The sequence below is a fragment of the Struthio camelus genome, chromosome 30 (genome assembly GCF_040807025.1).
Source record: "Struthio camelus isolate bStrCam1 chromosome 30, bStrCam1.hap1, whole genome shotgun sequence".
In the NCBI taxonomy this organism is placed as follows: Eukaryota; Metazoa; Chordata; class Aves; order Struthioniformes; family Struthionidae; genus Struthio; species Struthio camelus.
The window spans coordinates 102,004-117,518 of NC_090971.1; the positions used below are offsets into that span (position 1 = coordinate 102,004).

General features: G+C 55.1%; 2 protein-coding genes across 7 annotated transcripts in view; one reads left to right on the forward strand and one right to left on the reverse strand.

Moving 5' to 3' along the window:
* ZNF687 (zinc finger protein 687) overlaps nucleotides 1-13,205 on the forward strand; it is a 33,958-nt gene extending 20,753 nt beyond the window's left edge. For all 3 annotated transcript variants that reach the window (XM_068921909.1, XM_068921908.1, XM_009667691.2), the window contains exons 2-9: nucleotides 466-2,729; nucleotides 6,002-6,180; nucleotides 7,024-7,200; nucleotides 7,468-7,630; nucleotides 8,150-8,452; nucleotides 8,848-8,960; nucleotides 9,369-9,510; nucleotides 10,129-13,205. In XM_068921909.1, coding sequence (XP_068778010.1) covers nucleotides 486-2,729; nucleotides 6,002-6,180; nucleotides 7,024-7,200; nucleotides 7,468-7,630; nucleotides 8,150-8,452; nucleotides 8,848-8,960; nucleotides 9,369-9,510; nucleotides 10,129-10,602 — 3,795 coding nt within the window. In that variant the 5' untranslated portion in view covers nucleotides 466-485 and the 3' untranslated portion in view covers nucleotides 10,603-13,205. The remainder of the gene's footprint in view (nucleotides 1-465; nucleotides 2,730-6,001; nucleotides 6,181-7,023; nucleotides 7,201-7,467; nucleotides 7,631-8,149; nucleotides 8,453-8,847; nucleotides 8,961-9,368; nucleotides 9,511-10,128) is intronic.
* Nucleotides 13,206-13,517: 312 nt separating this feature from the next.
* The window catches only part of PI4KB (phosphatidylinositol 4-kinase beta), a 35,806-nt gene continuing 33,808 nt past the window's right edge, over nucleotides 13,518-15,515 (reverse strand). For all 4 annotated transcript variants that reach the window (XM_068921912.1, XM_068921910.1, XM_068921913.1 and 1 more), the window contains one exon: nucleotides 13,518-15,232. In XM_068921912.1, coding sequence (XP_068778013.1) covers nucleotides 15,051-15,232 — 182 coding nt within the window. In that variant the 3' untranslated portion in view covers nucleotides 13,518-15,050. The remainder of the gene's footprint in view (nucleotides 15,233-15,515) is intronic.

A 15,515-nucleotide genomic window follows, 5' to 3' on the forward strand; every position in this document is an offset into this window, starting at 1 on the left:
TTTACGCAGCCGATTGCTCTTGCCTCAAGATAGCACTGTCCTTTTTGAGCTGCATCCCTTGGTTTCAGACTTCTCTCCCAGGGCATTGGGATCCTTTTGAACTTTCTGCCCACCTGACTGGGGATCAGATGATGATACGCAAACAAAGTGAAAATGGTGGGTGGAGAAGAGTTGCAATTTGCCCCAGGGGATCAGGGCCGGGATTCAAAAGGAAGGAGACATGGGGATTTTGAGGCTAGTATGGAGCTTGGAAGGACTAGGTTCTGATCCTTGCCTCTGCCACAGATCTGTGAGGTTGAGTACGTCATGGCTATGTCGGTCCCCTCTGGGCAGGGAGAGAGGGCTGTAGCGAAGTTGTGGCACTTGAGAGAGTGTGTAAGCAGGTTTACAACACGCAGATGCTGTGACAGCTTCATCTGATCCCCAGGTCTCCGTGCTAATACTTCTCTCTCTGCTGTGTTGCAGGCTCTTCCATATTCCCCACCATGGGTGACATGAAAACTCCAGATTTTGATGACCTCCTGGCAGCTTTTGATATTCCTGACATCGACACAAATGAGGCCATTCATTCCAGCCATGAGGAGGCTGACGCTCACATCAAGCAGGTCCCTGGGGAGCCGGGAGCCCCTGACCACGTTCTTCCCCACGCGGACATCACTGCTGTCAGTGTGATTGTGAAGAACACAGTCTGCCCTGAGCAGCTTGATGCCCTGGATGGGCGCAGTAAAGATGGGCATGTCATTGGGCCCCGCTTGCTGCAGAATGGCTTTGGGGCCACCGAGATGCCCAGGTCCCCCACCTCCAGGTCTGTGGAAGCTGTGGCGTCCTCCAATGGGGAGTGTTGGGTGAAAGAAAAAGGCCCCAAACCCCTGGATATCTTCTCCCATTTTAGCCCAGATCCCAATGAAGACAACACTGCCAACCTGATTGACAGACCGCGGGAGTGTAAGCCAAAAGACAAATCCCTCTCGGTGCCCTCCCTCTCCCCATCTCCCACCCCATCGCTGGACTGCAAAGAGCCCATGGGAGACAACACAGAGAGCATGCCCCCAGCTTTCCCACAGCCCTTCGAAACCAGCCAGCCAGGGGATACAAACAACTCCCCTCCTACTGTTCCCTGCATCAAGAAAGAGGAGTCTGACTCGGAAGAGGTGGGCCGTGAAGCCAGCCCAAAGGGTCTAGCTGCAGCCTTGGGCAGCAGTCCCTTGGAGCACCTGAAATCGGTCACCGTACGTTACTCTGCGGATGATTCTCCCATCGCATCCTGGCCTGACCCAAACCTTGACAGCAGCACCAGCAACCTTCCTGAAGTGAAACACTCGCCCACCAGCCCCCGGGAGCCGTTCTTCAAGCCTTCCTCCCCAGGCATGCAAAGCCCCAGGCTCCCCACTTCTCCGAAGCAGCTGGACAACATCCCCCTCAAAGAAGAGCAAGAAGCTCTGGAGAAGTCAATGGGAAGTCCACAGAGTTTGTCCAGTGCTGAGGAAGAAGAGGAGGAGGAGGAAGATGACAATAATGATTCCCCTTCTTCCAATTCCTCCCGGCCCCTGAAAGTGCGGATTAAAACCATCAAGACATCTTGTGGCAGCATCACCAGGACGGTGACCAGGGTCTCCTCAGATTCAGAGCCAGGTTCCACCAAGGGGCCTGCTGAGCAGAGCTCTCAAGAGACCTCCCTTGAGGGTGTTGGCTATCCAGCTGCAGCAGAGAAAGAAGATGGAATTGGGCTGGATGTGCCCAAAGAGAAGTTGGAGCTCTCCAGTCCCCTGAAAACCGTCGAGGGGCCAAAAATTGTCAGTGTTCAGCTTGGCAATGGCACAAAGATCAAAGGCACTGTCCTGCCAGTCTCCACCATCCAGAATGCTAGCAGCGCCATGCTGATCGCTGCCAGTGTGGCTCAGCAAAAATCTGTGGTACTGCCGGCCAAGACGGGCAAAGCTGTGGCCAAGAACATCATCAATCTGGTGCCGCAGACCCTTCCCAAAGCTGACACCAGGACCAACATCAGCACAGTGACACAGACCACCACCATCACCACCACAGCAAACCAAAAAGTCAATGGCACCACTGTGGTGATGGTGCAGCCACAGAAGCCTTCCCCAACCATTGCGGGCACAGTCATTTCCAGGAGCCAGTCCAGCCTCGTGGAAGCCTTCAACAAGATTCTCAACAGTAAAAACCTCTTGCCAACATACAAACCCAACCTGAATCCTCCGGCCGATGCGAGCCTCACCCTGCCTCCGTTTGGTTACCGCTGCCTGGAGTGTGGGGACTCCTTTGCCCTGGAGAAGAGCTTGGCTCGCCACTATGACCGGCGAAGCATGCGCATTGAGGTAACCTGCAACCACTGCACCAAGCGCCTCGTCTTCTTCAACAAGTGTAGTTTGCTCCTGCACGCCCGGGAGCACAAGGACAAAGGCCTGGTGATGCAGTGCTCCCATCTGGTCATGAGGCCTATTGCTTTGGATCAAATGATCGGACAGCCAGACATCACCCCCCTGGTCTCAGTGACCTCCTTCCCTGCTAGCAAGGTGGCCAGTGTGACTCAGGACACCTTAGCCACAGCCAACGGGGCTCAGGACCTCCCTATCCTACCTCTGAGCAGCAGCTCGGAGCAAACCAACTATAGCTGCTTCCGGTGCCTGGAGTGCAAAGAGCAGTGCAAAGACAAAGCCGGGCTGGCTGCACATTTCCAGCAGGCAGTGACCACAGGAACAACTAGCAGCACGGTATGTAGGTGGCCTTGGCCAGGATCCTGTCTCAGCTCACTGACACATAGCTCTGCAATAGGTAGTATGACCCAGTGGTGAGGGAGATGGGGTTGCTACAAGGAGAATCCTCTCCTGGCTGTCTTAGGGCTTCTCTGCATGACCCTCAGGGTGAGTCCCTTCCCTGTTTGGGTGTTTTCTGGTCTGTGTTGCAGGAAACCTGCTTGACAGAGCTGGCTTTGGGCTGGAAACCTCAGTGAAGAGTGGCAGCCCATGGCCTGTTTGCGGCAGAGGCTACCTGTGCTTTGTGGGAGGGCAGCAGGAAGTTAAAATATTAAATCCGGCCCTGGGGACTGTGGGACAGCCGTGGAGGACTCTCAAAATGTGAGCTAGGCAAGGCCTTGCTCCCCGCAACATAAAATCATGCAAGAAGGAAAACATGAGAGCCTGTTTAGTTCAGGCCTAGGAGGCGTTGGGATGGAGGTGGTTGTCAGTAGGTGTGAAAGCTGCCTTGTGGGCAGAACCATGGGAAGGAGAGAGGCAGGAGGCCTCACAGAGCCATGTCAGAGCTGTGGGTGCCTCTTCCCCCTTTGTGGGCTTGCAGCACAAATGGAGTCTGGAGAAACCAGACTGTTTTTCTCTCTCTTCAAGAGCCAACCTTGAAACCTCCGTGTGCTTCCTGCTATTACCAACACATCCTGGTTTGTTTGGGCAGACAGCATCCAGCAAACTTACAGGATTAATGCTGGAGAGAGATGATCTTTAAAAGGCAAGGCTAGAAAATCGAGATCCACAGAGGTGCCCTGTTGTCCCACATAGGCATGACAGCACCCCATTTGTCTTTCCCAACAGACAAAAGGAAAGGTGATGTTCAGACCCCCAGCTTCCTTTGCATAGCAGGAATTTGCTGTTTCCTGGTAACTGTTTACTTTGAGGCGCTGCTATAGCCAGGACACTGTTCAAATGCAGTTATTGTGGGCCTGCTGTTACAGAGGAGGGCTGCTTTCTGTTTGAAGGTCATGGAGAGCACTGAGATTCACATGCTTATATGGATTTTCCCCAGCTTTCTGTGCCTTGGGATATGTGGGACAGCGTTAGCAGATGAAACAGGCAAAAGACATTTCTGTGATGCAGCTGAACCTCCCAATCCCCTGAAAGGAACACTGTTAACTAGGATAGTCGCTATCAGACCTAAACCATTGCCAAATCCTGCATATCTGGCATGACCTCCTGCCCCCTTGGAGGAACCAACCTGGAAAAAGTTATACTGCCAGAACCTCATGTCCCATCTGCAGGTCATTGAGATGGTTTAAGGTGTTACCAGGTCATGGGAAGCATCCTTTTAAGACAGGAGGATCTCTTAGGCACATCCTCTGTCCTAATGTTGGTGTCGACGGAGGGTTTGAGCTGCAAAGCTAGGGGCTAGTGGGTTCATGGGACGTAGCAAAGTAGTCCGCGATGGGACATTTGCTCTGATCATTTCCCCTGGAGCCCTGGCTCCATTCAGGTCTGCGGCAGGAGCAGCGAGACAGGACGAAGAGGAGGTTAGCACTGGGGAAAGACACCTGTGCCTCCCCTCATGCACCTGCTGCCTGTGAATACAGGCAGAATAATGCTTCTAACACCTAGGGAGCCTGGGCGCAGGGAGTGCTTGAGCTTGGAAATTTGACAGCGAAGTTGCTGGCAGGGCAAAATCTATTAACAGCTTTCGCCTAGTCACGGTAACATTGTCTCCTTACCCGTGAGACAGACTCCTCCCTAAACCAACACCGCCTACAAACAGCTTTTCTTCCTCCTGTTCCTTGAAAAAAGACCCAGAAACTTTCCTCAGCACAGTTAGGGATGGGGATAGCTGAAGCTGTGAGCTGTAAACATTGCTTCCCCTGCATAAGAAGCCTTGTGCTGTTTACCCTGGAGGGGCCTGTTGCGGCCACCTTCCTCCGGCGTTGGGCTTCACTCCCTTGCAGTGCCTGGGGGGTCTGGGCCCAGGGCAGAGGTTGCCCAATGCTGTGACGATGCCTTTCTCCTCCTCCTCCTTGTCTGTTACCCCTTCACATCTACTGAGCTCTGAAATGCCTCTGTATCCCTGCAGCTGGACCCTTCCCCACCATCAGCCACCTTTTGGCCGCTCTCCCTTCCCTAAGTGTCTTCCTGTCCCTGCTCTGCCTCCCGGGCTGTCTATAACTGGCTTTAGCTGCTGCATCTTGTCTGATCCCTCGCTTCCTGCTGTTCCCCACTGCTGGAATCACCCTTGGCCTCTCTTGGCAGCACTTTGAACCCAAGTCTTGATAAGACTTAGGGGGGAGAGGTGGCAGGAGCTTGGACAGCTTGCCTCATGCAGTGGCTGGCTCTAGACAGCGTTATGCCACCCCTGCTTTGGTTGTGGGTGCTTTCCAAGCGCAGGACAGTGTTTCAGGGAGCTGCTGGCACTGTGAACAATGAATGCAGGCCTCTGAAGGTGGCTTGGCTTCTTGAAAAAAAATTCTCCCTTCCAGCTTCGGCTCCTTGGTAGCTCCTGGCCCACCTTAGCACCTCCCTGTGCTGCAGGATCCATGCTTGGCCCCCAAAGAGGTGGCTGCAGGATCCAAGTCTGGCCTTTCCCGTGTCCCTCCTCCAAGCCAAGCGCTTGCAGCGCCTATGTGGGCACCATCTGGCTGCTCCCACTGGCTCTGCTTTTGTCCCCAGCTGTAAAACCCTCACTATATTTATAGACCAGCTCCCTTCCTTGCTTGCCCCACCCTTGTTCTGGTTATTGCTCGAATCTGTCAGTGCAGCTCCTATTCGAGCCCGTGTCTTCAGCTTCTCCCCTCAACTTCATGTCTGTATCCTATCTAATGCGGAGGTGGAAGCAGTTTTGAAAGGTTTTTGGGAAGATGGATTGAATAAGCCCCCTACTGCCTCTGCTAAAACTCCCTTGTAAAGTGGTCGCTGGTCCCTGGCCAACCTTGGCAATGTGGCATCTGGGATCCAGCTGTGCTGAAAAGCCTGGAAAAGGCACCTTGTCTGTACACGAAGTGCCCCGATCATCACCCAGCAAACTGGTGATTATTGGTGCAAGTGGCTGTCTCCTAAAATGTGCCCTGCAGACGAGTGGGCTGTGCCCAGTGCCCCCCAAGCATGGCCTGAGCCTTCCCCTGTCACCTTGGAGGCAGGTGAATTTGGGCTGTTTGGAGTGTTGTAGGTTAGCCTGCCTGTTCAACAGCCCAACTTGCCTTGAAAAAGGCTTAAAAACCATGCTCTGTGAGCATGGGTGCATGCCAGGCTGTAACTCTCAATTCCCTTCTTCCCCCAAGGTTTGTACAACGTGTCCCATGATCATGTCCAACCGCTGCAGCTTCAACGCCCATCAGCGGATGCACAAGAACCGGCCTCCCCACGTCTGCCCCGAGTGCGGTGGGAACTTCCTGCTAGCAAACTTTGAGACCCACCTGAAGGAGGCTTGCCTGCACTTCTCCCGGCGAGTGGGCTACAGGTAGGACAGGCATTCAGGTCCTGCCTGAGGCAGAGGGAACCAGGAGAGATGCCCAAGAGAAAAGGGCAGAAGGTCCAAATCTGACGCAGGCTTCCATGTTAGACATTTAGCAGAAGAGGCAGAAATCTGCGTTCCTTCTCCCTGGTGGTGTGAAGTGCAGAGCTGAGGATGAATTTTCTGCTTTGCCCCTCTTCTCTGGCTCTCTTCCCTTTAATCCCTGAGGAATTTTCCTACTGCTGGGGCCTCCTGGCCACTGGTTTGAATTCAGTTGTGGGTGGCAGCATCAGATCCCTACAACCTCTTCCTGATGAGCTGCCTTGGCCCTGGCTCCACCAGAGATTGGCAGGACTGGTTGCTCCAGACTCGAGTCCTCCAAAGCCCAGAAGTGGTTTGGATTGTGAGTCTGTGGGGGCAGAGACTCTTCCCAAATCCTGTGTCCCCTGTCCTGCCCCTAGGTGTCCCCAAAGTCCTGCCCCCTGCAACGGATATGGCCCTCATGCTCTGCTGTGCTTCTCTGTTAATACTTAGGCAGTGGCTCACACTGCTTGTAGTGACATGGACACTAAAGGCCAGAGCTGTGGCCAGGAGAGGGGCAGGGGGAAGCAGCAGACTGGAAAGAGCAGCGCCCGACTTTGCCCGACTTTCTTTGGCAAATGCGGGGAATTCCAGCCAGACATTTACTGGTGACTCAGTAGCTGCTCTGAGCTCTGCCAGGGCTGTGCCAGCACATAGCCTGGCAGGGATGTAATTGCTCAGTGAGCTGCTGGCAGAGGGCGAGTTCACCAGTGCTGTTCTGCCCCCCTGATCCTGCACCCCTTGCCTTGTGCTCTCCTTCCTTGCCAGGTGTCCCAGCTGCGCTGTGGTGTTCGGCGGGGTGAACTCCATCAAGTCCCACATCCAGACCTCCCACTGCGAGGTGTTTCACAAGTGCCCCATCTGCCCCATGGCATTCAAGTCAGCTCCCAGTGCCCACGCGCACGTCTACACGCAGCACCCCGGCTTCAGCAACCAGCAGTCCAAGTAAGTGGTCCATGTCCCCTGTGAGCTGAGGGTACAGACAGAGTTCACCAGGAGAACTGGGAGCAAATCGGGTGGGTGGGAAGTGTGTGGGGGGGGGGATGCTCAGCACCAGCACGAAAGCTGCATCCGTCTCCTTTGTACCTTCCCATCGCTTGGCAGGGGTCAGACTATGCCTGGGGCTGCTCTTAACACCCTTGCCTCCAAGGGTTTCTTGATCCAAACCCAGGTTGTGCTGACTGCTGTGTTTTTTCTTCCCTCCTCTGGCAGGATGATTTACAAGTGTGCCATGTGTGACACGGTGTTCACCCACAAGCCCCTGCTCTCCTCCCACTTTGACCAGCATCTGCTCAACCAGCGGGTCAGCGTCTTCAAGTGCCCAGACTGCCCGCTGCTCTTTGCCCAGAAACGTACCATGTTGGAGCACCTCAAGGTATTGCTGTGGCCAGGCTCAACGCTCTTTTTGCACAACCCACTGGTCCATCTTAGTGCCCTGTTTCACCCCTGATGAATGTGATGCCTTGGGCTTTTGGGGAATCCCTCGGCCCCCCTGGCTGTCAGGGATGAATGGGGGAGATTGCACTGTGGTGGTTCTGCCCTGACTGCTGCTGGAGATGGGGTCCTGTGGTGTTAGGGGATCCCCGCTCCCACCTTTGTGACAGAGTGGGGCTTGAGGGACGAAACTGGAGCCTGTAACAAGCTCTGTGGGAGCATTCCTTTACCAGGGATATTTCTGAATCTGGATTATGGCTCGTCACTGACAGCAGGGCCCTGCGCTCTGCTGGAGGCACTCAGATGCTGAGATCTGATCCCTTGTCACCTCCATATCCCTCTCTCAAAGGCTAAGGGAATGGGAGTCTCTCTGTGTGACTGAGGCCTGGGGATGGGCAGGCCCTGAGCTGAAAAGTCCCAGCCCCAAGCAACCGCCAACGCGCTTGTCTTCACTTTCCAGAACACTCATCAGCCCCAGAAGCCGAAGGAAGACCTGGTGAAGAAAGCGGCCGTCCTGCTCACTCCAAAGCAGGAGCCTGTCGAAACCCCTGTGTCCAAGATTTCGGAGGAGTCATCGTCCTCCACAGAGGAGGATGAACCCCCCAGCTCCCCGGAGCTGCGCAAGACGAAGCGAAGCCGCTTCCAGCGCAAGACGGACACTGTCAGCAAGTCAAAGGGCAGCGGGTGGACATGTGGCGTTTGCCACTCCTGGTTCCCGGAGCGTGATGAATACGTCTCCCACATGAAGAAGGATCACGGCAAGGTGAGGAGAAGGCTGGGATGACGATTCCAGCTCTGCCAAACTCTCAGGAACATGGGAAGGGAATACTTATGGCACAGAGCAGCAGGGCAGGATGCCTGTGTGCTGGGGTGGGAGCAGTATGCCTTAATCTGGCTGTTACCTCTCCCCCACTATGAACTTAGTCAAGGGCCTGCCAGCGTATTGAGGATTTAGGCTGCAGGGAGCAGGGATGTTACCTGTTCTGGTGAACAGCAAAGGCTGTCTCCTTGATACTCATCGAGGAGAGGAAATCTGAGGCTTTGCTGAATTTCCACATCCTTTCTGGAGCAGCCAGCTTCTCCACTCTAGTGGAAAGCCCTACTCCCCAGCCTCTTGGCTGCCTGTGCAGCACCCAACTGCCTCTCTGTTTCTTGCAGTCAGTGAAGAAGTTCCCATGCCGCCTGTGCGAGCGTTCGTTCTGCTCTGCTCCCAGTCTCCGGAGACACGTGCGAGTGAATCATGAAGGGATCAAGCGCGTCTATCCCTGCCGGTACCCACACCACCTTCTGGGTTTGGCTGGGAAAAGGGGATCTCGTTTATTAGGGATGACTTTGCTTTCCCTCAGCCAGGCTGTTGGGGGGAGGATCAAGGGGTAGATGATGTGTCACAATGGGGAGGGGCAGAACTCCTGGGTCCCCTCTGCAAAGAGAGATTTAACTAGTGTCTTGGAAGGTAGGAGGGAAGGGAGATATCAGGAAGAAGGGTTTTATGTCCCATAGAGGAGGATGGATGAGCACGCTTGCAGTTAGAACGGGAAATTAGGGGTCAGGATGCCAGAGCCAACTTTCCTAGGGGAGCCAGGGCTCGATGGCTGCGCAGGCTGGATGGAGCAGGCCTGGGGCTTGGCTCTCCAACCCACAGAGCATTGCTTCACCACCTTGCCGCTCTGGCCCTGCAGGTACTGCACAGAAGGCAAACGGACCTTCAGCAGCCGGCTCATCCTGGAGAAACACATCCAGGTGCGACATGGGATCAAAGTGACCGACCAGACAAAGAGCCAGGAGGTTGTTATTGCCCGGATAGGGACCGGCACCACGCAGGTATGAGCCTCTCTGGTCCTTTGCGATGCTTGTGAGGGAGATGTCTGCAAGCTGGAGCTTTGTGGAGGTTTCAGGCAGGGTTGAAGACATCCCTGTGAGCCCTGATCCTGGTTTGCTGTTGCCTCCATGTGTCCTGCAGTGTCTGGGACTGGCAGCTCTCTCCCGCTGTGAGGCCCAGCACCCACTGGATGGGTGCAGGCCCTGTTCCAGGCATAACTTGCTTAGCTCCTGCCTGTCCCTGCCAGCTTAGTGAGGGAGGGTGACTGGGGTTGAATTTGGCTGGATCGGTTTCACTATATGCTAGGCAAAGATGCAAAACTTGCATCGTCTTCTTGGGGTGGCCCCAGAGCTCTCCCCAGGCTGCAAGGGGCAAAGGGCCTGACATGAGGGACACAGGCAAGTCAAAGGCAACTTGTAGGAGCCCCTTGGCGGAGGGGGTCATAGCCCTTGGGGCTGGCCAAGACCTGGGAATTTGCCCCGTTCAGCTTTTAACAGAGGAAATACCATCTGTAGGAGCCTGTTGAGAAATTTCCAAGCAGCTTGGGGTTCTGCCACCTCTGGATGCCAGGAGCTGCTTGAATCAGGCACCAGTTAAACTTTTCCAAACCTTTTCCATAGGTGTCCAGCCGGAAGCGGAAGCTGTCCTCCGATGAGGGTGACTCGTGCAGCGAAGAGCCTGACAGCACCACCCCTCCCTCCAAAAACCCCAAGGGTGACCGCAAGGCCCCGTTTCGGTGCCGGAAATGTGGCTACCTTGCCAGCAGCTCGGCCGATTTCCAAGAACACATCCCCCAACACCGGACTGATGAGAGTTCCCACCAGTGCCGTGAGTGCGGGCTCTGCTTCACCTCCCAGGTCTCCCTTAACCGCCACCGCTTCATCACCCACAAGAAGAAGAAGGGAGCAGGTGAGATGGAGGAGCCGGGCCCCCGGAGCCCCCTTGAGGGAGGTGCCCAGCACACAGCTGACGGCAAACTCTCCTGCAAGGTGTGTGGCCGGTGCTTTGACAGTCAGCTCAACCTCAAAACGCACTTCCGCACCCATGGCATGGCCTTCATCCGTGCCAGGCAGAATGCAAGCCCCGAGAACTAGGGCCCTGGCAGAGAATGAGACGTGTATATAATCAGCACAGAGCTCTCTGCGATGAAGGCTGCTGGCACCCATGTGGGCTCCCGCTTCTTCCTTCCCTCCTCTAGGGCTGCATTTTGAGATGGGGTCAGATAAAGTAGCCATGAAGAGAGATGAAAGTCCGGCTTACACCATCCAGTTGATTCCATGTGCCAGGCTCACTGGATCTGCTTGTCTGACATCCCCACTAAACTGGTTACTCGGCCCACCCCGTTTTGTGAGCAAGAACAGGGCAAACGTGGGATTTCAGCTGCCTTATTGTACAGCAGACAAAGGGCAGAGTCCAGACTTGCTGCCTTGCCCTCGGGGAGACTGTACGTGGAGGCAAACGGTTTATTCGCTGCTCCGTCATCATGCGGAGACTCGGCCTGCCCTGCAGTCGCTCACATCTGCCAGGAGGGAAGGCGACCTCTTTCACCTGAGGACGAGGATGGGAGAATGAAACCTGCAAGCCCTGGGCTGGTGTTTGTAACCGCAAGTCACAGGCTCTTCCAGTCTTGACTTGTTACATCGCCTGGACCTCAGACCGCTGCTTGGCGGGTCTCTTCCCGAGTCTGCTCTTTCCCCAGGAACATCTCCCCTGTCCTGGGAATCGGCCCTGGCCGCATTTCACTATGCTGGGAATCCTGCTGAGGTGGCAGCACTCGTCAGGGTTCACAGCTCCTTTCTGGGAGCTTTCTGGAGCTGGTCAGGGCCTGGGGGCCCAGGGGAGAGACCTCTCCATCCCAGGACAGAGACTTCTGTGCTGACAATAGTGTCACAGCAAGATCCACCACCTTTTTTTTTCTTTCTTTTTCTTTCTTTCTTTCCTTTCCTTCCCTTTTTACTGTTGCTTATTTTGTATTTCGCTGGAGCTGCGGGGAGGACTCAAGGTTAGTCCCCAGCTTTGCAGAGAGATGTGCTGTCCTCCCAGCCCCTCCTCGATTTGGTCCCAGCTCCCGTTGATGGCCAGGTGTGCGAGGCTGCTCTCATCGCCATTACTTGCACTAACTCAAGACAGCACCAGTATTGGTATGGGCATTGCTTTGCACCCTCAGACAACTGCGCGCCAGGCCCTGACCTTCCCGCAGGGAGGAGTAAGAGGCTGGGTTTGGTCGGCCATGGGAAATGGAAGCAATAACTTGGCGACAAGATCAGTGCAAGCTGTGGTGGTGCAGCCACCCCCCCCCCCCCCCAGCAAAGCTACGAGTCTGTCTATCCTCACTGGCACGTAGGAGCTGCGCAGCTGGGGCCGGTCCCAGGGCTGGTCCCCCCACACGGAGGTGAGGAGGGAAGGGCTCTGCCGAATCCCGTTACAAACTGAAACGGTGACACGGACAGCAAGATTTCAGGTGGCTTTTCTGAAATGGAAATATTGTCACCCAACGCTGCTCCCCCCCTTCTCTCCCCAGGGTTAAGGGCTTTACTACCCTCCCCCCTCTCCCCCCCCCGGCCTGTAGAAGGACTTGGCCTTATTTGCTGCTCCTCTTCCTTGGAAATCCCCTCGGCCTGGCAGCAAGCAGCTCCCAGGCACTGGCCAGAATGGCTGTGACGGCGTCTGAGCGCAAAGGCTTGCTGTGGCCTCGCCATTTGGACGTACAGCGCCTTATTCCCTGCTCGGCTCCTGTGAAACACGTCCTCTGCAGGCGCGCGTGGGAGCTTGCACGGCCTGTGCCCAGCCAGGGGCCATGGAAGAGCTGGCAGCAGGGCTCAGCACGAGGCTGTTGCTGTCTCCTCCCCCCCCCCCCCCAATTGCGGTTGGGGAAGGAGAACAAACAGCCAGAAAAGAAACTTTCTACTTGTTTTGTTTGTTTAGCGCCTGTGCTTGGGGTAGGGTATTTGTGTGAGTAACTATTTCAGTAACTTAACTTCGGGCTCCTCCTTATTTCCTTGTGAATAACCTCTAACACGCTGTGTAAAGTTGTAACATACACTAAAAGTGACAAAAAAAAAAAACAACTACTGTTGTGATTTGGGTTTTGTTCTTTTTTTTTCTTATGTGGGGGAGATGGTTTGCTGGGTCTTGTTTTTTAAGTGTGGGGGGAGGGGGCTAATCCTCTCCTGTCACAGGTGGGTTCAGCTGCAAGGCACAAATGGGGGCAGAGGGGGCTATATTTTAAAATAAAAGGAGGACAAAAAAAAAAAAAAAAAGAAATAGGAGTTCCCCCAGCACCTCAGCTGGCTTCAGCCCTGCTGGGGGCAGGGGGCTCATGGGCCCCTGTCCTCCCATCCCCTTTGCCCTCTGTGGGGCTGCGTTGACGATGGCGCTCCAACCCCCTTGGCGGAGCTGTGCGCACGTGGGGGGGGTGGGAACATGTAAATGATGTTTCATACCAGAGAAGCACCTAAAGTTTCTATGAGGTTTTAGAGGAAGGAAACAAAACAAATTGCTTTGTAATCTCCTGGTTTTTCAAGCACTTCAGTGCCTTTAGATTGACTTCTGTTGGGGGGGGTGGAGGGGGGGTCTGTACACTTGTTGGGGGGCTGTTGTGAACTGATTATGCTACGTTACAAATATGGGCACTGCAAGAGGCTCTCAGGTATCCTTTATTCTTGTAGTAATAATGCAATTAAACTTGTAGTGGTTTAACCCCTGCTGTGCCCTGTGTTACTTGCCCAGCTCTGCGTCTGCCCCGGTGGTTGGCCCTCCCTGGAGGGGCTGAGACCAGGTCCCTGTCCCCCCAACTACAGCTGCACCCACCTGTGGGGCAGCATGGGGGGGGGGTGCTCTGAGCAGGCTTTAGCCTCAGCACCACCCCCTTAATTCCTTGTGACTACCAGTGCATGGGTTTTGGGTGCTGGTGCCCCTCCCCCCCCCCAAGCCTTGGAGTTGGTTGGGGGGGAGGTCAGTAAACACTAGCCTGCCTCCAAAGTGCAGGATACCAATGGTTTAAAAGAGATTTGTTTGTTTGTTTGGTTTTTAATGCTAAATAATCAACAGGACAAATAATTAATGCTAAACAAACAGACTGAGGACATTGAGAGAGAGCTACAGACACGGTGGGATCCACTTGCTCTTGCTTATGGGGTAGCACTATCTGACCAGCAGGACAGGCTTGAGATTTTTGGCTGGGGAGGAGAATGGTGATGCACTTAAATCAAAGCCCAAGAGCCCTTGCTTGAGCCCCGAGGCTGGACAGGATAACTTTTTTTGGGGGGAGGGGAAGAGGCAGAGGAACCCTTGGGGGGATTGCCCCAGTTCAGCACTGGAATTGCTCCTGCAATTGCATGGCCCCAGCAGGGCAATAACTTGCTCTTTGCTGTATGCCAGGAGGCTGCTGCAAGGAGCTCCGTCCCAGGAGGGGAGCCGGGAAGCTGAAGGCACTACGCACTGCCCTGCTCCTTTTCCTTGCTCCCTGGGGCTACTTGTGGCTGGCACAGCCCCAGCCCTGGCACTTTGGCCATCAAAGCAGCCCTGGGGCTCCCTTGATGTAAGGGGCAACCACCTCTGCTAGCCCAGCACGTGGCCATGTGCCCCTTGCACTGGGCAATTTTTTTTTTTTTTTTGGGGGGGGGGTGGGGCCAGCGGCCAGACTTTCACTGTGGTGCAAAGCGAGGCCAGAAATTATTGCAAAACAGAAGGGGAAAATGCTTCACAGTCCCGAATTCCTGGAACAGAGTCAAAAAGGCGCTCACAAGGGCAGTGGGCATGCGCATGCAGCTGCCCAGCCACCCTGGGCTGGGGGGGGGGGGGTAGGAGGGCCTCACTGCAATGCACCCTCCAAACACTAGCCACACTGCATCTTGGGGGAGGGGGGGGGGAGCAGATGGTGCTCTGGGGCTGTGCTGGAGCTGGGTGCAGCAACCGCTCACTTGTGCAACAGGAAATTCAACATACATTAAAAGGTGTGCCGGGGTGACAGTGGGCAAGAGGGTGCAAGAAATAAAGGGGCCGATGGTGGGAGGCGAATGATACCAAGGCAATGGTGGAGGAATATGCAGGGAAAGGGTCAATGGAGGTATCGTCTCTGCTGTGGACATTGGAGCCAGCAGACAGCTCCCCCCTGTTCTCCCCCCCCCCCAAAACAGTCCAAAATGGTCGTGAGCCAGCAGGCGCATTCACAGGCCAGCAACAGGCATAATACTGACTGGAGGCCAAGGTGGGGGCTGGCACTGCGCCACCGTCCAGAGCCCCTTCACTGGCTGACATCCCCCCCACCCCCACCGCCAGTGGGCACGTTACACAATCAACAGTTATCGCATGATCTTTTTTTTTTTTTGCTTACATTTTTTTTCATTTTTTTTTCCTTTTTGTTGTTGTTTTTGGTGTGCGTGTCCGTCTGTCCATCCATGTCAGCGAAAGCAGCCCTGGGAGATGCTGAGACTCAGTGTCCTTGAACCGTTGAGCCAGAGCTGGTCCCTGGGGGCAAGGCTCAGGCCTGGGGCGCTACGGCAGGCATAGAGCGGCTCTCAGAGCAGGAGGGCCAGGGCCATCACATGATGCCATTGGTGAGGTACTGGAAGCCGTCATAGAGCTTGGTGGTGATGGAGCGCATGCTGCCGTCCACCATCTGTTCAATGAGCAGCTGCAGCTGCTCTTCTGTCATGTTCATGTGGAAACGCTCCTTCAGGTTGCGGATGGTGCTGGAGCCATGGAAACATGGCAGCTGCGAACCTGCCGGGGAAGAAGGGAAAAAGTGGCAGGGCTACTCATGGCTCCCTGCTGGCAGCAATGCAGTGCAAAGGGCTCTGTGGCCTCGAGTGGGCCTGTTTCCATTGTTGCCGGCTCCAACTCTGGTTTGCGGCACAGGGCTTCCCCAGCTGGGGTTAGCTGCATTTTGTGTTTCAGTTGCAGCCGTGGCCTTGACTTGCATGAGCCAGCTTGGGCAGATCCAGGCTCATCACTAGTATCCCCTTGGCTGCCAGGACCATGGTGGCCAAAAGGTATCCCCTGGCAT